At 49.0% G+C, this 23,786-nt stretch overlaps 1 protein-coding gene across 3 annotated transcripts in view; it reads left to right on the top strand.

Annotated features, from left to right (window-relative positions):
• LOC120850058 (guanine nucleotide-binding protein subunit beta-5) overlaps positions 1-12,061 on the top strand; it is a 69,456-nt gene extending 57,395 nt beyond the window's left edge. For 2 of the 3 annotated variants that reach the window (XM_042289065.1, XM_042289067.1), the window contains 3 exons: positions 1,337-1,433; positions 2,364-2,530; positions 11,398-12,061. In XM_042289065.1, the coding sequence (XP_042144999.1) occupies positions 1,337-1,433; positions 2,364-2,530; positions 11,398-11,409 (276 nt within the window). In that variant the 3' untranslated portion in view covers positions 11,410-12,061. The remainder of the gene's footprint in view (positions 1-1,336; positions 1,434-2,363; positions 2,531-11,397) is intronic. The other variant, XM_042289068.1, reaches the window with a different exon arrangement.
• Positions 12,062-23,786: the final 11,725 nt, after the last annotated feature.

Raw genomic sequence — 23,786 nt, 5'->3', positions numbered from 1 at the left:
CATGTGACCTCGGGGAGGGGGGTCACGTGACCTCGGGGGTCACGTGACCCCCCCCCCCCCCCCGGTTACGCCGACGCCGACGCCGACGCCGACGCCGACGCTTACGCCGCTCAGGCTGGAAACGGGCCCCTCAGAGCTGCGCTCTAGAAGGCCTAGGGACTTGCTCTTTTGACGCTGATTTATTAGGAGCTCGTGGCGTCTGCTGCGTCTGGACTTAAGCTTGAACGAGAGATAGGAGAGTATATTATTGTCCACTCATTTGCGTTAGACAGCGCGTCTACAGTGCCAAATCCTCCCCTGGCGGTGGGAACACACCACCTTTCGGGAGAGCGCATGTGCATCGCGCTGTCTGCGCTGTCGCGCTTTCACATTGCGCCGAGGGAGAGGGCTGCCGCCGACACACCGGGACACCGGATTCGCCGAGATAGCAGAGACGGCTGTCTCCGCTCTCTCGATGGCTGTCCGCGACGATAGATGGCGGCAGCCACCCCTCCCAATTCAAAGGGGAAAACACTGAGGCTGCGCGTGTACAGCCGCTGCAACTGCGCAGAAGCTGTCAGTTGGAAGGCCATTGGAATTTCGCCGAGTAAGATGTATTTCCTAATAGAAAATTTGGTACGCCCAGCAGGCCGCTTAGCCGGCACCATTCTTTCATTTACAAAGGAAAAGGTTCACCAAAGTATAAACGTTCCCCAGATAGCCTGCGATATTACCCTTATTTCAGCATTTTCTTTTTGATTGGTGAACCATTTCTCGGTAGTGAGTTCTGTTTTGTATAGTATATCTGGCAGTTTTAGTAGACGAACACAACGTAACCTTCCAGGTATTTCGTCTCCTCCTTCACGAAAGTCGAGTTCCTGTTCGTGAAGAACCGGTGGGTTTCCCAAAGGAGTAGACAAACAACAAGGTAGCGATTGGGTGGGAGATCGAACGATAAGGGGCACTTTACCGAGCTTGTTGTCCTCACAGCTCAGTGTTTACAAACCCAGCATAACCAAGAAATTGAACCTCGCCTAGCACGGTCCGGGCGCGAGCGCTTCGCCCTAACAAGTGCTTCGGTCGCACGAGGAGCGGCCTTCCAATCGTCATCTTCTGTTCGTGTCCCCACAGTTCAAGGGTAGAGACGTGACCGTGCGATCTCCTCCCCACGATTGTCAACAAACGCCGTCGCCTTGATTTGCCGACCGCAGTGCGAATTGCGGTGAGAAAACAAAATTCTAAAATCAGGAAGGTTCATAGGCAGGTGTGTATCTGAGGCACAACTGTGGTGTACTGTGATGGCTTGATTGGCGTGTAATAATAGCCCGTACCTTTCTTTTGCTTGTTTTTCGGACAGTGTCGGCTGTACGATCTGCGAGCCGATCGGGAGGTTGCTGTCTACTCCAAGCAAAGCATAATATTTGGCGTCAACTCTGTCGACTTCTCCGTGAGCGGTAAGAAAACAATTATTTACGTTATACAATCAATCAATCAACCAATCAATCAACTAGACAATCAATCGATCAATAATATGTTCGACTCATTCATTCAATCAGTGAATCCATCAATCAATCAGAAAACGAATCATTGTGTATTCATTCAATAAACAAATCAATTGTTTATTCAAATCAACCAATTTGTACTTTTTCTCGCTACATTATGCAAGAATACACTAAAAAGCTTGTATATGTTGCAGAGTCATCGACTGGCTTTGCAACATTTCGGCACGATGCGTGTAACTGGATCTGAGTTCTCGCCGAGCACAGGCTCAGCGCTCGCGTTTAATGCTTTCTCGGAGCACGTGCCCGAAACAATGGCGGATTTGGGCAGGGGCGGATGCAGGAATTTCCTGAGGGGGGGGTCAGGTGTGGGTCAGCGTACCATTTGTTTAGGAACCCCCTCCCCTTCTCCCTCGTTTCACGCCCTAAATTTTACACATGCAGAAATCAAGAGGGGGGCAGGACATCCAGACCCCCCCCCCCCCCCCCCCCTAAATCCGCCCCTGGATTTGGGTCATTGGCGTTGCAGCAACTGAACGGCGCGCACCATTGAAGAGGGTCTATGTGGAGTGCAAGTTCGTCCGCTTCTTTTGCAGGAGTTGGGGTGATGTCAGAACACCGAGCTCTGATTGGCTCTGGTTGAAGGATAGTGGGTAAACCTCGAGGCAGCTTGCTTTGAGGTCTACCCACTATCGTTCAATCAGAGCCCCGCAACCCCTGCAAAAGAAGCAAACGAACTCACGCTCCAAATTTGCCTCAGGCTCGGCGCTCCGCTTATGTAGCTTTCATGCACCCATGAAAAGACGTGCTTGCTTTGTGTGCGGTACTCTCGAAGACTGTCCACCGATATGATGTGTCGGCGACACCGTGTGCTTACATCTTCAGGTCGGCTGCTCTTCGCCGGCTACAACGACTACACCGTGAACGTGTGGGACGCGCTCAAGTGCGTTCGGCTCAGCATTCTCTACGGCCACGAGAACAGGGTGACCTGCCTCAAAGTGTCGCCGGACGGCACCGCTCTATCGACGGGAAGCTGGGACTTCACGCTGCGGGTAGGTTCCTCCGTCCCCCTCTCTCACGTTGACAGTCCTTTCGAGGGGAATCGGTGGCCTGTAGACCCGCACAGGGTGAGAACTTGAGGGAGGAGCTTCGGTTGTCCCGCCCACAGCGCGAGCTTCCTACCTTCGAAGACGCTTGAACGTACCGTGCACCTGAACCGCGCGTGCGCAGCCAAAGCAAGAGCGGAAGCCATGTAACGCGTGCTGGAGCCCGGGCGTTCGAAGGACACGCCCTGCCGTTCTCGCTCTGTCAGCGACTATGGCCATAGCCTCCTATAGTGACAAAGCCTGACAGATCACCGCGAGAAGCGGCCGCCGAAATTGAAAAGGTGGAGCGGCAGGCAACGGATGAGAGGAGAGCCACGTGAGTGGCGCCCCGCTGCGGCGAGACGCCGAAACACACTTCTTTCGAGCGAACGAGTGTGTTCCGGGTCCTCGCCGCTGCAAAACTGTGCGCTGACGTCCAGGTTCCCCGACAAATGGCTCTTTGGTGCTCTGTGCTACCAGGTCCTCGCGCTCCAAACCTGCGGCCGGGCACTCTTTCGCTCCGTCGTCGAACTGCAAGGTTTTGTGAGTGTAGAGGGGGCTATGCCATGGCGTCTTAAAGGGGCCCTCTGGAGTTTTCTGAGATAGTGTGTTTATGTTGTTATATTGCATAATAGGTGCAAGTTAATATGTATACAAAGTTTTAGATTACAAAACCCTTTATTAAGCAGATGGCAGTAGAAATATATCGGGACTATTTTCGCTTGGAAGACAATCCCCCATTCCCTGCCCATCGCTAAAACTTGACCAACGGAAATGCTACATCTCGCGGTGAATGCGAACGTTATTATTGCAACACCTTTTAAGCTTGCTGTAAATTAGAGGAGTTTGAAAAAAACGTAAACTGATTGTGGCGCCGGAAACGTAGTCCGCAATTATCGTTCCAAAACCAGCGAACTATGATTTCCCCACGCAAGCTTGTTGCTAGGGGCTGATGCGTCGGCGCGTCGGCTCGTCTGCTTCCCGGGGCGTCTGCAAGCGTGTGTTGGCGGGACACGTGTTCCTTCTTCCCGTGGATCCCGACTCCGAAGCCAGCTTTGCGATCCTTCCACGTAAACGAGTCACAATTTTCCTTGTCATCTGTGGAATGCGACTGCGTATTGCAGTAGCAGCACGACGGTGAGGTGCGACGAACGACGACTGCCGAGCACAAAGTCCGGGATCCTTGACGACGGTCCGCGCGTGTTCGAGAGATTCCTCCGCGGGTCGGCGGTCGGCCGCGTTGGTGACGCGCAGAGACGCCGGAATCCTTCGTTTGCCATTGGCTGACGCTTTAAGAGATGCCCCTCCCGTTTTCCGGGGTCATCTCAGAAAGGGGGCGTGCCGGGGACTTTGATGGCAATTTTAATAGGGAAATCCGCCGCGCATGACCGTAATTTTATGATTTTTAGGATCCTTAGGGCCTGTAGATTCAGTTACCGCCATAAATAGACCATCGCAGAACGCTCCGGAGGGCCCCTTTAACTCAGCGCAGCTTGGAGCACTTGGAGCGAAATCTCACTCTGCAAAACCCGTAGTTCCTGGGCTCAACCCGTCTCGAACTTGATGGCCGTCGTACCGGCATGAGGTCGTATATTACGGAATGCACGCGAAAAACTCCAGGCAGGTTAAGAATCGTACAGAACTACCAAATTTCTTTTATCTAGAGTGGGAGACACGAGACGCCCATCGAGGCTGGCTTCCCGCTCTCTAAACGTGCAAACAATTAGCGCAAATTCAAAGTTGTAAATTAATCACTGTCCCACCTCTGCCCGCGTAAACACATACACAGAAGATCGTCCAGGTAGAACCATCACCTTCCCGCATCGTTAACGTCAATATCATCGGTCGATTCATTTGTATATTTGCGCTAAGCATCAGTTTTTTTAGTGTAAATCTTAAAGGCTCGTGCTTTCACTGCATATTTGTAAAAGTTTCGATTTTATATTGGATTTTGTTTGTCTCGTGATTCTACTTCCGGCTTTCGAAGTGGAAGGACGTATCGGCATGAGCTCCGTCGGAGCGGCATTAACGGCTACTGATAGCCGCGGTTTATCTGCTGAGCCGGGTAACGAAATATATAGACCCTTTCTCTGTACTCTCGTCCCCAGCCACCTAATAGGCGTATACGGTATGGGCGACGAAAAAATACTAAAACGTTTTAACCTGTAACTAGTACAAAAAATAAAGGGGAGCCAAAACAATAATCTGTGACGGTTACGCTTTTATCCTAAGTGTCTTCTACTGGCGCGGCGACGGCAAAACAATATTTTCGCCCATACTGGAAGTGACGAAAATTCAAGATGGCGGCGCCCTTGAAGAAAATGTCTATAAGCTAGTGTTGCCCCCGCTGCCAACAGGCGTTCACGTTCTAAATACTGTGTTTCTTCACGGCGATATCGGCGCGCGGCCCTACCGCATTGCAGATTTCAGGGTTGGCTTGGCGAAAGCATGGGTCCTAGGCGACATTGCCGCATGTGGCTCTTTTTAAATTAGCCACGTGTGGATGGTGACCCTGAAGTCCTCATCTGCCAAGCAGAAGCTGGTGGCCACCGGAACCATCGAGGCTAAAAGAAGACACTGTTTCGTCGTTGACCAGAAGAAAAACGAGGTGAGGGTCAAACTTCACTGGGTGCCCTTTTACCTACAGGTAGATAATGTCAGGAGGGCCCTGGAACCGTACGGGAAAGTGACAGAGGTCACAGGAGATCTGTCGCGTTAATGGCTTTGAAGGGGTCCAGTCTACCACGAGGATTGCAAGGCTAGCTTTGAAGGAGGGAGTCACCGTCGAGCAGCTGCCGCACCAACTCCGGACGCCTGGCTGCACGGCACTCGTCCTGGCTCCAGGTAGGGCTCCGCTCTGATTCAGGTGCCGAAGAACTGGCCACATAAGGAGAGAGTGCAGTGTGTCCCGCTGGGGCAGCTGTCGGCGCTTCGGGCACACAACAGAGGACTGTAGGAGGGCGTACGCCGACGTCGCTGACGTGGGGACGGCGGACGAAACCTCAGAGCTCGCCATGGACCAGGAAGAAGCCGAAAAAGCTGCAGGTGCCCCTTCCAGGGCCCCGTCCGCGTCGGAGCTTGCTCCAGATACTGCGGGTGTCACCGAACCCGCGGTCAGAGAGCCATCGCTGGGTTCACCCTCTCAATATCAAGGGCAAGGCAGGACTACTCGAGGTGCGAACTGAGCCCGAACTTTAGTGGTGGGGAAGAAGCCCAGAAGGACGACGAGCAAGATATGGATGCCATGAGTGGCACTGCGAAAAGACCACTAGAAACAGCACAAAGCCAGAAGCCCGAACAGACGGACGGGCTTCAGGAGAGAATGGTCCAGAGGTTTCAGTTGATAACCAAGAGGGCCCGGCACCAAGCAAGGCGTTGTGCTACAGGTGGAAATCTGACAAGAAAGGACTCAAAGGAAAAAGGGACCAGAAATGTGATTGCAGGGTGCCCGGTCTTTGTCACTTAGGAAGAAAACCACAAGTAAGAAAGTTGTACTTTGTATTGGTATATTTACCGCAAAATGTGCTCTTCCAATGGCTTACTCTCACTGCACTCTAACCTCTCTTCCTTGCGTGACTTGGTATTCTTCAATGAGATCCGAATGGCTCTTAGTTTTGCACTTTGAATGTTCGAGGGTTGTCCTCGAGAAAGAAGCAATACCAATTGCAACGTCTGTTGGCAGACGAGCAGCCGGATTTTCTTGCGGTACAAAAGACGAAGATGGAAGCGGAGGATAATATCGCCAGAGCGCCGAGTGCTTATCTGGGGCGATACGAGGTAGCCGTGAGTCATGCTGTGGGCTTTTCGGCGGGCTGTTTTCATTTTCTAAAAGTCTCTAAGATATGAAAACCTACAAGTAGTCATTGATGAGTGCGGACGTTCCATTTCATGCGATTCCATATTGTAAGGAGTGCAATGGCGCTTGATGTGTATTTATGCACCTAATACTGCGAGAGACAGAGAGGTGTTTTTTTTCTCGATTTTTGCACAGTTATGCGGAGTGCGACAAGAGTGTTGTTCTCATGGGTGACTTTAATTGTGTGTGTGACGAACGAGACAGAACCGCGCAGGCAGCGTATAGTGACAGTAGTTCAAGCGCTTTGTAAGAAATCGTCGAATCGTGTGGACTTGAGGACGTTGGTGCGTTGTGCCATAGAAGGGACTACTTTAGGTTTACCCATTTTCAAATTGCATCGCACGCCCGCTTAGACCGTATTTATGTTTCAGTCGGCGTCCTGAAGCAGTGCATGACTATCGCGTTAAGCCCATTTTTTTTTACTGACCATTGCTTTGTTAGCCTCAAAGTTGAAAGGAAAGAAAACCCGACTTCTAGGTTCAACTGGAGACTCTGGAAGCGAAACCGAACGCTTCTAACCGATAAACAGTTCGCTGATACTGCCCATGAGCTGTTGTGCACTATAGCCAAAAGGGAAACCGCCATCAGCGAAGCTTGGGATGTTTTTAAAGAAGACGTTAAATTAGCCGTGGTAGAATGGGCGAGTAACATTACCTTCCAAAGTCGAGCTCGCGAAAGGGAATTGAAGCGAAATTTGAATGCTCTTTGCCTAGTAGAGTGCGAACAACCAGGTAACAAGGATATTCGGTATATAAAATCAGAGCTAGACAAAATACATCTCGAAGTGTATAAGGAAGCTGTCGTGCGTGCACGCTCAGAGAAATTTCTGTGTGGAGAACAACCCACCAAACGAGCGCTCGCTGGCGAGAAGAAATACGCTTTATCCAGAGAAATTCAAGAAATAGAATATAAAGGAACAATCAGTAGCGATGCGGCAGTTATTGAAGGAGTGTTCTTTGAATATGATCAAGACCTCTTTGGTGAAAAAGGGACCCCCATAGGCTTTGATAAGTTAAACGATTTTCTAACACACATGCCGAAACTTCATGACGACGTCAAAACTTGGCTTGAAGGTGATATCACTCAGGGCGAAGTGGACCACGATCCCTAGCGAGACAAAAGACGCCTGGACCTGACGGTCTCGGTGCTGAATTTTACCAAACGTTTAAAGACACAATTAGCCCTTCATTGTTACGTGTTTTTCGTGAGGCATACGAAAATCAACGCCTACCGTTGTCCTCTGCGGAAGCCCATACCATCTTGATATCAAAGTCAGAGGATGAAAAGACAAGGCTTAAAGTCACGGGTTACAGACTCATTACACTGTGTAACACTGATCACAAAATGTTTACCAAGGTCCTTACGCGTAGGCTTCAAAGCATAATCAGCAGTTTAATCGGAAACCACCAGGGCCCGTTTTCTCGAACGCGCACCGTGGTTTAAAGTTAAATATTGTCCCTAGAAGAGGGAATTCTAGGTCACGTGACTGGAAGAGCAGGGGCGCCGAGGGAGGAGCAGTACCTACAAGCAAAATGGCCGCGACGTCGCTTAATGAGGGCTAATAGTTCTTTTTAGTTCTGCTGAACATTCATTTCGACCCGGCTGTTATATTAATGACGCCCCATCAACCCATTAGCACGTCAAGCAACGCGGTAGTTCAGAGAGACTACTAAACTAACCGACGGCAGCATTCCGCGAACGCATCAGTCTTAAGCAGTCCGGGTTCCAAGACATATGACGGTACATAAGCCTTGCAAGTGTTTTTATGGTGAGTAAAAAAATGTTTTGCGAACGAGTGTTGGTATATATTTATACTAGCACGTTTAATTTGTTACACTATGCACGCCAACTCGTGAGCAGCGATTACTTTGCGAAGAAAGGGGGTTATCTTTGATAAAGTCTTCGTTCCGGGTGAACAACTGGGAGATTGTACTGCTTTTGTGTTCGCAGTGCGCCGACAGTATGCCGACAGCATCGAGGTTTCTACATATCCCCGGTGGCCAGCGATTCAACGGTGACGAGAAGCTTAGCTTCTCGTCACCGGTGGATCGGTTGGGCAAAAGGAAAAGAGGGCAAACAGTTGAGATCACCAGGAATCGAAGAAACGTGCGTCGCAAGGAACAAATACGAGACTAGAGCACCGGCGTTGCCAGACTGGAAAGCACACGGGAAAGTTATGCGTTGTTTATGGCGAAACATATTGAAGGAAATGTTTCTTATATTTTCGAATATTCGTCGGCAAATCCTAGCATAGTAGCTAAAATTTCTTCGTGCCATCTGAAGCAAATAAATTGGTCTTCAAGTACAACATTACTATATTTTGACTTAAAATACCATACTAGATCGATAACAACCATCGGGAGAAGAGGATAAAGAAAATAATTGGTTTGTTTCACCGATAGATGGCGCATCTTACTGCCCAATCAAATACTTTTTCCTTCCTAGGCACCGTGGTTTACCAAAATGGGTTTACTATCGCTTCGAGAAAACCAGCCCAGATGTGTCGGATAAAAAGACGCTCCGTAAAAACCCACATTCATGTCCTAAGAAGCATTCTAGAAACAATGGGGAGGGGCCAACTAGCAATGATACAGCTAGACTTCGAGAAAGCTTTCGACAAAGTCCAACATGATGTCATGATGACTATATCAGAGCACGTTAATGTAGGAGACATTATTCTAAAAGGGGTGTACATGACGTATAAAGGGTGTACCACCAGTCTTGTGTTAAATAATCGTGTTTCTAAAAGCACTGCTGTTCTAACGTCAGTGAGACAGGGCTGTCCCCTGTCGCCTTTATTGTTTTCGCTAAACCTCGAACCCTTTTGCGTGAATGCAGCAGCCAGCAACAACATTCCCGGTTTCTCTTTCAATAGCGTCGAGAATAAAGTGTCGGCATAGGCTTACGATGTTGCCGTTCTTTGTAGTGATGCAATAAAGGTTATAAAAACTGTTGTGCTCACCAAAGAATTCTGTAATGCCACTGGCGCGGCGATCAACTGGGGGAAATGTTGTGGAGTGTGGCACGGCATGTGGGATTTAAAGCCTAGGTTTTTTGCGGGTATCCTGGGAAAGTACAACCTGTACTTATCTCGGGGTGCCACTGGAGTATTATAAGAGCAGCACGCCGTACTGGACTGAAGTAGTGAAAGTTTTAAAGAGTAAGGCAGACACATGGGCGAATCGCGGCCTGTCAATATTCGCGAGAGCTACAGCGTGCCATATTTTTCTGGCAGCAAAAATATGGTATTTTTTGCAAGTCTTGTCATGTCCGCGCGTCAACATTCAAAAGTTCTACAGGGTGTTCGGCACTTTTATTTGGAAATCGGGTTGGGAACGGATGAGAAGGGACAACCTCTTCCGGAAAGTGAAGGACGGAGGCCTCGGCCTTTCGCATCTGTTTGTTAGAAAGCTCGTTTCGCGATTCTTCTTCCTGCGCGACCAGAACCACCCGTTTTTACGCAATATTATCCAGGTGAGACTGGCAAACTCCCTACCGACAATGCTGGTGACTAATCAATATACTGAGCCCCCAAGTCTTTTGGGGTACTTGAAAGAGGTGAAAGAGGCCGAACTGCTTTTGCAAACCCGTTTTTCAATGGAGTATCTTGGAACTGTCACGAAGAAAAAGCTCAGCCGAGGCCTGCTTGAGCTCCTTTTTCCCGCACCTTTGTATCGCTCGCAACACAGCCAGTGTCCCGGGCAAGATGTACTTTTTCGCGTGAAAAGAATGTGTGTTCCACCAGCTGCTAAGTCATTTTTCTTTAAGTTGCACAGTGGCACGCTGCCGGTCAAACCGTGGCTAAAAGAAAAATGATTCTTTGTCCCCTGGTCTGTGGATTGCTCCTGTGTAAAACACCCGAAACCATCGAACACGTCTTCATCCATTGTTGGGACGCTGTGTTCTTCTGGGACATTCTGCAAATAACTTTGAACAAAAAAACATTTTATTAACCCAGCACACTATTCGGTACCTTCCAGTTGAGAAGAGCGACAATGTCACATATGATGTTTTAATTGTGCTTGGACTGTTCAGTATTTGGAAAACTAGGATGAAATTACGGCATGCCTACCCCAAGATTAAATTTGTACATAAGTACTTCCTCGAAGTTGTCACCGAGGTTCAGTCTGTATACTGCCGTACTGCAGAAACCGCACCATTGGGCGTACTTGTTTGACGAGATAAAGAACACGAAAGAACTTTAGTTTCGCCCACAAGAAGTGAGGCGAGGTTTTCATGACGTAGCATTCTGTGCTGGATTGTTGTGTCCAATAAAGAAAAAAACAATTTTGTTTGTCTCGTATATTCTCTATCCTCTCTGTAATTCCCCCGGTTTAAATGGGTACGTAAATAAATAAATTAACGCATAAATATCATGCGGTCTTAGAAAACGTCTTTTAGGATAACGCAACCCCGGTGAGGGGAGATGAGAATAAGATTAATTTTAATTTATTATCTATCTGACGAAGTGAAATTTTATTACTGTCGCTGACATTGTGAGAACGACCTCCAGCAGGCTGTTGGCGCCTTCCGTCGTGCTTTGGCTGCCCGTGCAGGCTCGAGGCTCGCGAAACGCCGAAGCGTTATCGGAGGCTGCCAGTGTGCACTGGAGTATGGAAATAGACCATTTGCTATATTACCCAATCATCAAGGCGAATGCAGGGATTGGTGTTCCACGCGCCACACGTGCCACGCGCCACACGCCTTCCCCGTATAAAAGATTCTAAGTAAATAGCCAAAGTAAAGCGTTGACGAACGCTCGTGCAAGATGCCATTTGTTTTAGGCATTTAGGGTAGTAAAGTTACTACTGCTGAGGCCAGCACGCGTTGTGCGGGGAACACCAATCCCTGCATTTTCCTTCATGCTTGGGTAATATAGAAATAGGTCTATTATGAGACTCCTCCCTGCCGTTCTCATTCTGTAGCATTGAATGATAGTTGCTGGCATTCATTTCTCATATCTTTCATATCACTCCAGGTCTGGGCTTGAGCCGGGAGGTCTGGGAACAGGTCATCGGACCAGGAAAAGATCCGAGTGAGAACAAGGCGGGGGACACCGCACCTATAGCAAGACGACACCGGAAGCAACGAAACAGGGCACAGAGCTGCGACCGAGCGGAAAGTAGCCTCGACGTCTTCGAGAGTGGGCAGCCTCTAGTCTTCTTTCTGTGGCTGGACCCCACCGATGGACGCCGCGGTGCAGTGAAGAAGTCAACGGACCATAGAGGACACCCATTTAATCTCAGCTGGATGCCGTGATATACGCCAGTAGGCACGGCGGACCGAAGCAGACGTTCTTGAGGTTAGATGCGTACTCAGACAATGCTGACCAGTGCTTCCTTCTTCGGGGTATATGGATCATTCAAACGTGTCTCCCTGGAGCATTGTTTGTTTGGTTGGCGACTTCATCCTAGGTTCAAGAACGCCGGAAACGCCGGTCGCGCTCCTATAGTACCATTATGGACAGTGTTATATGCGATTGACTACAGATCTTCGCTGTCCCAGGTCACCTTAAGAAGTAGGCTTTCTCGCTAGAACTCCGAAGACAACTGCACACGCCAAGGACGACTAGCCTCACTCGTTGGAAGATAGAGATTGCGAATGGAGTCGCTTGTAGCGAACTAAAGAGTCGTTGGATCGTGTCGAGTTTGTGTAGTGTAGTACTAAGGTGAACATCAAGCCGGTGCTTCCGGACAGTTTCAGGTAGAGCTGTGGAAGTCTTAAGTCGCAGTCACACGTCTAATACACGTACATCAAACCGAAGACCATCTGCAGACGCTATCTGAGCCGTGTTTCTTCTTTGTATTATGGTCCTGCTACTTTGGCCGCACACAAAATTATCTATAGGCATGTTGTAAACATGCACATGCACGAATCAAACATGCTACGAACATGCTTGACGCGTGTCCCCTGCATGACAGGTCATACGTGTCTGCAGCCCGTGTCTTTTTTATGTGTGCAAAGTGTGACTGCAGCTTTAAGCCGGGGTCACACTGCTCATACATTATACAAAAGACAGCCTGCACACGCGAGTCACCGCCATATCCGTGGTTCCAATGCCGCGTGCCCAGGTGTCCTCTTCGATCTCATTGCCATGCGGCATTCGAAGCACGGATCTCGCCGTGACTCGCGTTCGAATCTGTATGCAGGCTATATTTTGTGTGATGTACAAGCGGTGTGACCACACGGGCTTTAGGGTTGGCTCCAACATCTGCGTTTTGAGTTTGACCGACCGAGGTACAACCGCTTACTGCTGCTTGCAACGAGCGTTACCATGGCAACCGAGGGCCGCGCATTGTGTCGTGGTGAAACGCAGCGCAATGTGACGTAGCGCGGTGTGCAGTTGAGTCACATATATCTGAACCAGCTCTAACGGTGGCCCACGTGACACCCATTTTCATATACACTGGCTCGAATGCGTCTTCGACCGATAGCACTTAAAGGAGCTGTGCAACGATATTCAGTTGGAATGTTTTTCACTATACACGAGCTTACTGGCAGTAGTGGGACTCAAGGATACTCGCACGCAACGCCACTGGCCAAGAAACTCCTTTGTTGCGGTGAAATTTCAAGGACAAAAGCAATTATTTGCGTTCAATCTCCCCTTTGCAAAATTTGATGACGAAACGTGGGGATCGCAGAACGCCCAAGTGACGATATTTGAATGCGGTTCATAGATTAGACCCGAGCCCTGCGTGGGCACTCGATTTGGGCTCGCGATAATTACTAGCTCGAGAAGCATTCGGGTAGTCGCCCGCGTCCAATCGCTGCAACGACGACAATAGCCGAGCCATAACAATGTCTGGAACTCAGCGCGTGTCCTGCGCTTTGCCAACCCCAGCGCGTGGCTATGATGAACATTGGCGGCATATAATCGGCTCCAGATCGCGTGGCCGCTTGTTCTGACTGCGAGTTGAGGGGGTGAACGCTGCTCGCTTTTCTTTAATTTTTTTTTCTGGGAATTCTATTGCGTGAAGTGAAAAACAAACGCGAGTTTCATAGGTCATTAAAGGAGCTGTGCAACGATATTCAGTTGGAATGTTTTTCTCTCTACACGAGCTTACTGGCACACCTGAAACTCAAGGATACTCACACGCAACGCCATTGGCCAAGAAACTCCATTGTCGCGGTGTAATTTCAAGGACAAAAGCGATAATTTTCATTCAATCTCTCCTTTGCAAAATTTGATGACGTAACTCGGGGATCGCAGTACACCCAAGTGACGATATTTGAATGCGGTTCATGGATTGGACCCGAGCATTGCGTGGGCACTCGACTTGGGCTCGTGACAATTGCTAGCTCGAGAATCATTCGGGTTGTGACCCGTGTCCAATCGCTGAAACGACGACAACAGCCGAGCCATAACAACGTCTGGAACTCAGCGCGTGTCCTGCGCTTTGCCAACCCCAGCGCGTGGCTATGATCAACGCTGGCGGCATATAATCGGCTCCAGATCACATGGCCGCTTGGTCTGGCTGCGAGTTGAGGGGGTGAACGCTGCTCGTTTTTCTTAATTTTTTTTCTGGGACTTCTATTGCGTGGGGTGAAAAACGAACGCGTGTTTCATAGGTCATTAACGTTGGGGATCCGTTTTAAGCGGTATTTGTGCACAGTATAAAGATTGTTGCATCGCTCCTTTAACGTCAGGGATCTGTTCTAAGCGGTATTTGCGCAAAGTACAAAAACGGTTGCATCGCCCCTTTAAAATCCCTGATAGGTTGGGAAGGGCATGGAGTCTTTTTCAGGTGCCCTGTCTCCAGCCAATACCAGCTGTAGATGACAAGGCCTGCGCATGATGTCATTGTTAGTGGACCTGACCTGCCTCAAAGAGGCAAACACGCCGAAGCTTGACTAGAGTACGTCGCAAAGCGGGCACACGCGTGCGTCTGGCGTCGCCAGGTGGCGCTGCGTGAATCAGCTACTACTTCTTTGGGCAAGTAATGGGCCAACATGGCTTCGGAGATCTAAGGACTGCAGGGAACACATATGGGTTCACGGGAAAATAGGTAATGTTCCGACAGCGGTCTGCATTATATATGTTTCGGTGGGAAACGCCCGCAAAGAAGAGAACATTGCCATCTTCGAATGTGTTCGCCGAGATATCCACAACATGGACCACAGTCTCTCTGTGCTTATAATGGGAGATTTTAACGGCCACCTGGTTGAATTGGACGGACGAGAAGATAACAACGGCAGAATGATGAGACAGCTGGCGGAGGACCTTGACTTGGAGATCTTGAATTTAAGAGATGACTGTAAGGGACAACATACGTGGTCTGTGCGAGACCGACGGACTTGCATAGGCTATGCGCTCGCGTCGAATAGACTTGGGATTCATCTTCAAAAGATAGTTGTTGATGAAGAGGGCACGTGGAGCATCAGCAGTGACCACAACAGCATTTTTCTACACTTTGGCACTGTTCAAAGAACTCGAGATAGCAACCAGCGCAAAACTATAACCCGGCTACACGAGGAAGACATAGATGCTGTCGTTCAGAACTTTGACGAAAGTACTCGGCGTGGGCAAGCACTCAGCTATGATGATTATGCAAAAGAGCTTAGAATAATCATTGCTGAATACTCCACAGTGAAGAGTGCCAAAGGAAAACGAAAACTCGTGTCGTGGTGGGATTTAGAAATCAAGAAATGGATTTGTATACGACAAGACGCTAACCGGCGGCACAGACATGCGTTAAAGACTCTTGGAAAGGATCCTGTGACTCTACAGCTATGGGAAGAGTATCGCAAGTGCAAAGCAGAGACGCAAGGTATGGTAGAAGCGAAAAAACAAGCACATGATTGTAAGGTGATGGCGGACATAAGAAACGGCGGAAAGAAAGCAGTAGAAAAGTTCTGGAGATATATAGCTTCGCTAGACGGCAAGGACAAAGCTCCAGAGCTGCTGGATTACGACAGTGGATGTCCAGTTCAGCATATCGGGGAACTGCTTGAGAAACAACTTGTAATCCTTTTTGGTGCTACGGAGGTCGTAAGCTCGCCAGAAGAAAGGAGCAATACGAGTCTGCTCGCCGAAAGCCTCACGCTATCGACTTCTACTGATGATGGTACAACCCTAGTGGGACGGGTGCAAGTCGATCGCGCACTCACGCGGTTGAGCGGGAATACTTCCCAGGGATTAGACGGGATATCAGCAAAGGTGTTGAAGAACTTGAGACTAGACTCACGAGAACATTTAGCACACCTGTTTACTCGAATAATTCGCGGCGAAGAGCCAATACCAAGTGACTGGAGGCGCGGTCGAGTCACGTTCATTTTCAAGAAAGGTGGCAACAAACAACATCTGTGTGACTACCGCCCACTTACTGTCACGGTTGTGGCATACAGGGTGTTTGCGACAATTATCAATTGGCGAATCTCATCTTGGGCCGAAGATGCTGGGGTTCTTACGGAACTACAAAACGGTTTTCGTAGGGATCGTCGACTAGAGGACAACGTGTTCACTCTAACTCAATGCACAGAGATCGCTCGGGCGGAAAAGCGAAATCTTATATGTTGCTTTTTGGACATAGCCAAAGCCTACGACTCCGTACCACATACGTTGCTAATCAGGAGGCTACAACAACTGGATATGCCGGAACCCTGGGTGAGACTTATTCAGCGTATCTATGATGGAAACCACGTAATGGCAACATTCAACGGGACCACATCTGGGGATGTTCCGGTGAACAGGGGACTACGTCAGGGCTGCCCGTTATCCCCCGTTCTGTATATGCTATATACGTCCGGCATAGAGAAGGCATTGGAAAAAACCGGTGTCGGTTTCACTCTACAACACAGGCAGCACGGGGACATGGTCAAATGGCGGCTCCCTGGTCTTGCTTTTGCCGACGATCTTGTGCTGATGGCCGACAATGTGGCAGACATGAAGGTACTGTTGACCACCTGCGAAGCACAAGCGGCTCAGCTTCGACTGCATTTCAATGCCAGTAAGTCAGCCGTGGTGCTGTTTTCCGGTCAGGGCGAGGTCCTTGAACCCCTTACCATCCAGGATAAAGCACTTCCTCTTAGTACCCGATAGAGATACCTTGGTGTTACACTGACCTGTTCCGAAGATTATCTAAAAGAACACAATGAAAATCTCAAGGCATCGGCACTAAGAAAGCGAAACATGCTGCGTCGAGAAAGTCTTTGGAGCTGTGACCGGTATCTAGTAACCCGAGAACTTTGGAAAGCGGTCGCGGTACCAGGATTGACTTCCGCCAATAGTGTTACGTGTACACCCAGCGAGATCCGGGAATACATTGAAAGACGGCAACGAGAGATTGGACGCCAGGCACTAGGATGCCACAGCAGGGTGGCCAATCAACTTGTTCAAGGAGGTCTCGGATGGTCCTCTTTCGAGGCACGTGAAGCCAGCAGCAAACTCGAATATTATGCCCGACTTCGACATATGGATGGAGACTGCTGGGCGAGGAGAATTTTCGTATACCTGCATCTAAAAAACGTACACACAACGTGGAGGCGTCGAGTCATTCGACTTGGAACAAAGTATGATGCCTTCTCAATGACCGACGAGCCATCTACAAAGAAAGACTGGGGAGCCAAGGTTAGAGGGCAGATAAAGACTGTCGAGGCAGACCGCTGGAGGGCAGACATGCAAGAACATTCAAGTATGCACCTCTACGCGTCTTACAAGACCGACATCGCTCCTATCCACTGGTGTGGAAATACGTTGGGAAGTCGGCTCCTCGCCGAGGCCCGCGGTGGTGCCTTGCGTACCCGTCTGTACAGAAGAAGATATGACACCAACGTAACGGACGTGCTGTGCAGTGCATGTGGTGATGCGGACGAAACTTTACAACATTTGCTTCTCGAGTGTCCAGCACTGGAACCTGTAGCAGGCGTCGGTACTCGCATTGAGCAAGCTCTTGGATTTACAGAAGAAACCAATTTTGTGGCCCGCGCGAAGCGGAGGCTCGAGGCTTGGTGGGCGATTCACCTGTAACGCTCGCCGAGAAGGCATTGCTGGAGACGCTGCTGCGAGACTCGTGCCAACAGATCGACTACTCCGACAAGGAGCGCGAGGCTCTGCTTAGGGTGACCGAGCGAATGGCAGGCAAGATAACTACAATGCACATCACCATTCATGGTTTAGAAGAGGCTTCCCGACGTAGCGCCATTGCTGCTTCCGAGGCAAACAAGGTGGCGGAGAAGGGGAAGGCGTTGGCGGGGGAGATGGGGGCATACCTGCTGGAGGAAGAGGAGAAACACAGGCAGGCCCCAGAGAAAATGTGGCAGGAGTTTGAGGAGAAGCTACACTTGTCAAACGAAGCACCTCTTGTTGAGCTGGAGCGTGCGACGAAGGTGACAGAGAACGAAGCGGCGCTGACACTATACAAGCGTCTGCTGCCCTCTATGAAGGAGGAGGTGCTTTAGCGCAAGGCTGAGGCGCAGGAACGCGTGGACATGCTACAAGAAAGCCATTGAGGAGTCCAAAGATGACCTGGAGCAGTGCAAAGCAAGGCAACGTTCGGACGGCTGCACAAAGCTCAAGGCGCAGCTGGACGATGCCGTAAAGGGTCTCACCATTCATCTGGAGATGTCAGACAACCAGAAGTGCGACTTCGAGAGAAAGCAAGGAAGCTGAAGCAAAGAGCACAGGACAACATCGAGGAGTGCAAGATGCAGGACAAGAGAGGATTGTCTAGGGTGAAGGAGTTGAAGAGGCAGTTCCAGACGGAAAGAAGACGGGCATACAAGCTTCAGGAGAGACTTCAGGAAGTTCTCAACGGCACGAGTCTCGGGAGATCTGACGAGCTGTTTCGGCCCATTAACTCCGAGGAGCGCCAGTGCGGTGACTCCAGCAGCAACAATACTCCAATTTCTTCTTCTTTTTTTTCTGGGGGGGGGGGGGGGGGGGGGGCGTGTCTGTTTTGCAGACGCTCGTTGCAAAGAGCAAGCGCCGCATAAATACATACATACATACATACATACATACTACTAGCGATGAAGTTGGAAGACGCAACGCGCAGAACTTGCCTTCTGTGTGGTGTTTGCTTAGAATGGTGTGCGTTCAGCGAATCTGCATTTCGTCCCCAACGGTTTTGGCCCCGTACGTTACGCAGCCGAGAACTATTCGTGTGCCTAGTTTTCAGAGTGTTTCCTAACTCTTCGATTGGAGTGATGTGGTGTTCGAGCCGCGTTTGCGCTACGAACTGCGAGGAGGTGACGAGAGCGTTGGTCGTTTGCAAATGTCTCCGACTTTCCGCGCGCGCTTTCCTCCTCGCCACCCAGGACAGCGCAGCGCATGCGCGCTTGCGGCCGACGTTTTCAGCTTTTTCCAACGTTATCATCATCATCGGGCAATCTCCGCAGGACGCGTCCGCCATTTAACCGCAAACGCTCCAATTTTTTTTTAGACGGACCTTCTCTTCAATCTAGGCTCTCTAGAAAAAACTCTGGGAAAGGACGTCGCTATCCTGGCGGTAGTACCGCGGCAAAGGCGGATACGGCCGGCGCCTTTCCTCCCATAGTTCGCACTGCAGCCGGCCTGCCAACGGTAATGCCGGCAATCCTAGGTTGGGGCAGCCGCTGTGCTGAGAGTTTAGGAAACGGCGGGCGTGACGACTTTCCAGAATTTTACTGTCTCTCTCTCTCTCAAAAAAAAAAAAAAAAAAAAAAAAGAAATGAAAAAAATTGCGACATTCTTCAATAAAAAAAATAGAAGAAAGAAATTGGCAGCGGCCGTTACCTTGAAAGTCCTATAGACGCTTTGCACACGCACCAGATTGCAGCCGCCATTGCTGACCTTCTCTTGTCTTCCCGAGATGCCAAGTCACTGAAGCGGAGTTTGACTAGACTCCAGAAGGCCGAATGCCGAGAGGACACAGCCGAATCTAAAATGCCAATAATCTGCGCGGCTGTGGTAATGTGAAGCGAAGTGACCAAAATAAGAGGAAGTAAAAACTGAAGGTCGGTTATGGTGGTGGCCACGCACATGCAGCTGCTGAAAAGCATCTAGAATGCACGAAACGCAGTATTTAAGAAGTAATAATTTTAATTTGTTTAGAAGACTATATACACAGTATTGTGTGGCATAGGTCGCGTGGCATCACTGCATATAAAAAGTAAAGGTCAGGTGAGGTCGGGTCGCGTGAAGTCAGTTTACCCTCTAAATTTAGCGGGGAAACTCCATTGGTGTATAGCTCACGTGATATCAATTTTCACGCGAAACTTAGCGCGGAAACTGAATTGTATGCATACGACACCCCGACATCAAATGTCCCCTGAAAATTTAGCGGGTTAATCGAATTCGTCTATACTTCATGTGAAGTCGACTTTTCCAGAGGGAAAACCGAATAGGCGACCGGCGTTTGGCAGCAGCCGCAAAGCACTCTGGGTAATATTAACTTCCGGTTCGTAGCTATAGGCTCCTTCCTTTGACGTCACATCGCATACTTTTGAACACCAAGTAAAAGGAGGAGAGGGAAGCTGCTTTTGTAAGAATTTTGAGTGACAGGCTAATCTTCTATAATTTTCTGGGAGGAGAATAGCGACGCCTGTGCAAATCCGGGGGGCACAAAGGAGGCTCCTGATAAGAGGGGATCTCCTTCTTCCTCTTTTCTCTGGAGGGCATCGGAAATGACGTCATGTGCAAGGAGCCTATACACCTTTCCAAAAAACACTCGACCCCAGGGGCAACAAACCGTTTGTGAGCCCAGTCACTGAGTTTGAGGCTAGACTCTCACCGGCGTCCCTCCTAACCCTAACCGAGTGGACTGTGATTTCAATAGGCGCAGACTGCGTAGGCGCAGTTTCAAACGCTGCTGGCAGCTAAATTCTCGTCTGTTTCCGCTATGTTTTGTGTTTCATGGTACATGTATGTTCCCGAGGACATTAAAAAAGCATTGTGCCAGATCTAAAAAAAAAAAAAAAAGCAAAAAAAAAAAGCTGTAAATTATTTTTGTTGGGTACGCGCGCGACAGAACGAATGCGACTGGAATGTATAGTTCTAGTTATTTGTTTTTTTCTTACGATAAGCTTTGACGGCGCCGCGGGATTCGCCGCATGTGAAACGACAAAGCGCTTTGCTGTCAAAAATAAATTGCAACAGAAGAGGGACGAAAGTCATGCATTTTTTACGCTCACAAATAACGTGTTTACCGATGGACAGGACACGGACATCCAATTGAGGAAGTGTTACCATTCGAACAACATATCGTACGTACCACACGATGCAGCGTCATCCGAAAAGAATTTACTTGAGAAAGATCACACAGTCACAGTCGACGACAGTCACATCTTGACGATCGGACGGAATCCGAGATGACTTCGTTTTGGGGCACGTTTTGAGGAGAGCTGCCTTTTTTCACAACCGCACCAAGGCAAAGAAACAAACGCGACTGACCCGTTTCTCACCCCAACCCGGACAACTATTTTTGGAGATGACTGAGGATTCTACGCGGATTATCTCTGGGTGGGGGGAGAACAATGTTCGCAAAATCGCGTCGAGGGTCGTTCCACGTTTTTCACCTCCTTCGTTTCCCGTGAATGTCGAGCAGAAAAGCTTGAATGGCAGGCACTTACCAGCCTTATTTCTCACAATGGAGGATAACACAAAAAAGGTACGCAGCACGCATAAAAAAAAAAATAATAATAAGTGGAAACTTTCAAGAGGGGCGAGAAAACGTCGAATGCAAAACCGCAAAAACGTAGGTAGAGAACCGCGCTGAGCGGGTCTTCACAGTCCCAAAGAGTGGCAGAAAATTTCTAGCTGATAAAGGGCGCGAGAGTCGCACCAGCCGCATCAGCATCAGCAACATGGCGGCGGCCTAGGAGCGTTTCTTGGAAAGGTGTATAGCAGCCGACGCAGCGCCATGGCGGCTATGGAAGCGTGTGCGGGTGTTGAAACCCGATCAATTCGAGCCCCCTCCCTCTGCTGCTGGGTGACTTGCAGATTTCTGAGCGATTGAAGTTACTTCTACGGATATGTTAAGTAGGAATCGGTACGCAGAAGCATACAGAACGGCCACGAAAGCGCGGAGCAAGTGCGGCTGGCGACAAGCTGCACTGGCGCCGGCCTTTCCGGATCTTCGCTTGAAAACTAAAGCTAAGTTAGCTATTTTGTTTTATTTATTTTTAATTGTTAAGTTAGATGACATCACCGACTGAAATAGCTGCGAATGTGCGCCGTGGGGCGCAGTAGCTGAAATGCTCGATCGGAACTTTAGCGTACTTTTCTCGAGCAATCGAAAATACATTTTTCTTGAAAAGTTTCTTTCGACGACATCGGATAACGCCAGAAGCCTTTTTTTTGTACTTCAACTAAGTTGTCCTCTGTGTACCACGTCCCAACCCCCGCGTGTTTTTTTTTTTTTTGGCTAGACGTGCACTGATTTTGATATGTTTCAATGATATTTCTGTGGTTGATATCTGTTGGCCGAGTTTCAATGAGTGCTCTTGAGTTATTCCACACCGTGTGAAGCGACGAAGCTATAAATCTTGAGCCCATATACAGGAATACATCCCAGAGCATATTGCTGTCACTGAAACATTCCGTAGACGAAACGGAGTCCGATGAACTGATTGTCTGCCATCACGTGGGCAACCTGACCTCTGCCGGATCGTGTCCTGCGTTGCCGCGGATGCCTTGTACGACAAGCCGCGCTCACACTTTCGCAGATTCATCGAGACCTTTTTCTGGGTGTCAAGAGTCTCTGTTATAAATCATTATTTTGCGCGGTCAAAACCTGACGGAAGTGAGAATACGTTGGCGCTGACCTGTAACAAAACGGGTCACGTATAAACGGGCACCGACGCTCGGCTGTCGCAGGTTACTGTGCCGCGTCACTCGCTTACTAGGGACAGCCCGTCAGTATTCCGTTCTTCGTTCCACGGAAACCGGAACATCGCATGCACTTTACGGCTCGCGCTAGAACGTACCGCGGAGCAGTGAACCAGTTTTACCGCGAGTATACAACACGGCTACCACGCCTAAAAGGGCTCTCGATGAACGAACTACGACCGACACAGTACAAACCGGAAGCGTGAAGTTTCGTGACGCTCCGTTTCAGATGACGAAACTTCCGGCTCAAATGCCGTTCACCTATTAGTCTGTAGGTCCCGTGACGTCAGGTCACGTGACATCAATTTCTTCGCTAAATTGAGCGCGAAATGCACGGACGGACGAACGGACAAACGAGCGTTCAGCCGTGCGTTGTTTATTTTGGGGGTGAAACAAACCCTAATATATTTTGGGGAAGGACACCCTGTACACTAATTTCGTCTCGTGGATCTTTTTTTCTTCTTTTTTTTTTAATCATGAAATTTGTTTTAACTCTACGGGGGTAGAGTTAAAACAAATTTCATGATTAAAAAAAAAAGAAAAAAAAAAGATCCACGAAACGAAATTAGTGCACAGGCTGTCCTTTCCCAAAATATATTAGGGTTTGTTTCACCCCCAAAATAAACAACGCATGGCTGAACGCTCGTTTGTCCGCGCAAATGTAGGACTACCGGTCCCAACCAGATGCCGAAGTTTCAGAGCTAAACGTTTACTCATTCAAAAGTTACGCAATTCTTTTTTTTTAAATTTAAATGGAAGAATTGACCTCTTTTTTTCGCCCGTTTTTTGGTAGCGAGCATTATTCAGCTCCAGGTGTTCGAGAGCTCCGCCGGCTGCCATTTTTCCATCAAAATGTCGGAAAAAACGTTTTAATAAGGTCACGGTTAGTGCCGAAACTTGGGCATCTGGTACAAACCGTAACCTTTTTTTTTTTGGCCGGGCCGGGGGGGGGGGGGGGGGGGGCTGTCAATAAATGACGTTTTTAGTAATTTTGTAATAATATGAATGCATTTATTAGGAAGCAATAGCGAGAGTAACATTCTGATTACTTTTGGAAGTGCTAGAAGGACTTGTAACCGCTACTGCTTTCCTCTCCCCTTTTTAATGGCGCCATTTCTTTGTACAAGTTTCCTATCATATAATCTGGGAACCAAATCTCCGACGGGAGGACATGGTTTACGAAAGTCGGTGTATTAAGATAAGTAGTTTATGATTCGGTGATCCTAATCTAATAATGGACAGTCCGAAAAACCCGTTTTCAAACCGGCAGAAAAATATGTCGTTTCGAAAATCTGGAATAATCGGCAAAGTAACGATTACTTTTTCAGGTACCGACCAATGCGGACCGTAAGTTCGTCTGCTGCTTGCACAGAGGATGTGATGATGTCAGAACACTGAGCTCTTATTGGTTGATTGAAAAAAAAAATAGTTGGTAAACCTCAAGGCATCTAGCATTGAGGTCTACCCACTATCCTCTTAATCAAAGCCAATCAGAGCTCGGCGTCGTTCTGACGTGACCGGAACTCCTGCGCTAGAAGCAGACGACTTGCTCTCCGCACTAC

Source organism: Ixodes scapularis, unplaced genomic scaffold (assembly GCF_016920785.2).
Source record: "Ixodes scapularis isolate PalLabHiFi unplaced genomic scaffold, ASM1692078v2 PGA_scaffold11__112_contigs__length_91849675, whole genome shotgun sequence".
In the NCBI taxonomy this organism is placed as follows: Eukaryota; Metazoa; Arthropoda; class Arachnida; order Ixodida; family Ixodidae; genus Ixodes; species Ixodes scapularis.
Note: the sequence above shows the minus strand (reverse complement) of the source record. Positions and strands in the feature narration are given on the sequence as shown.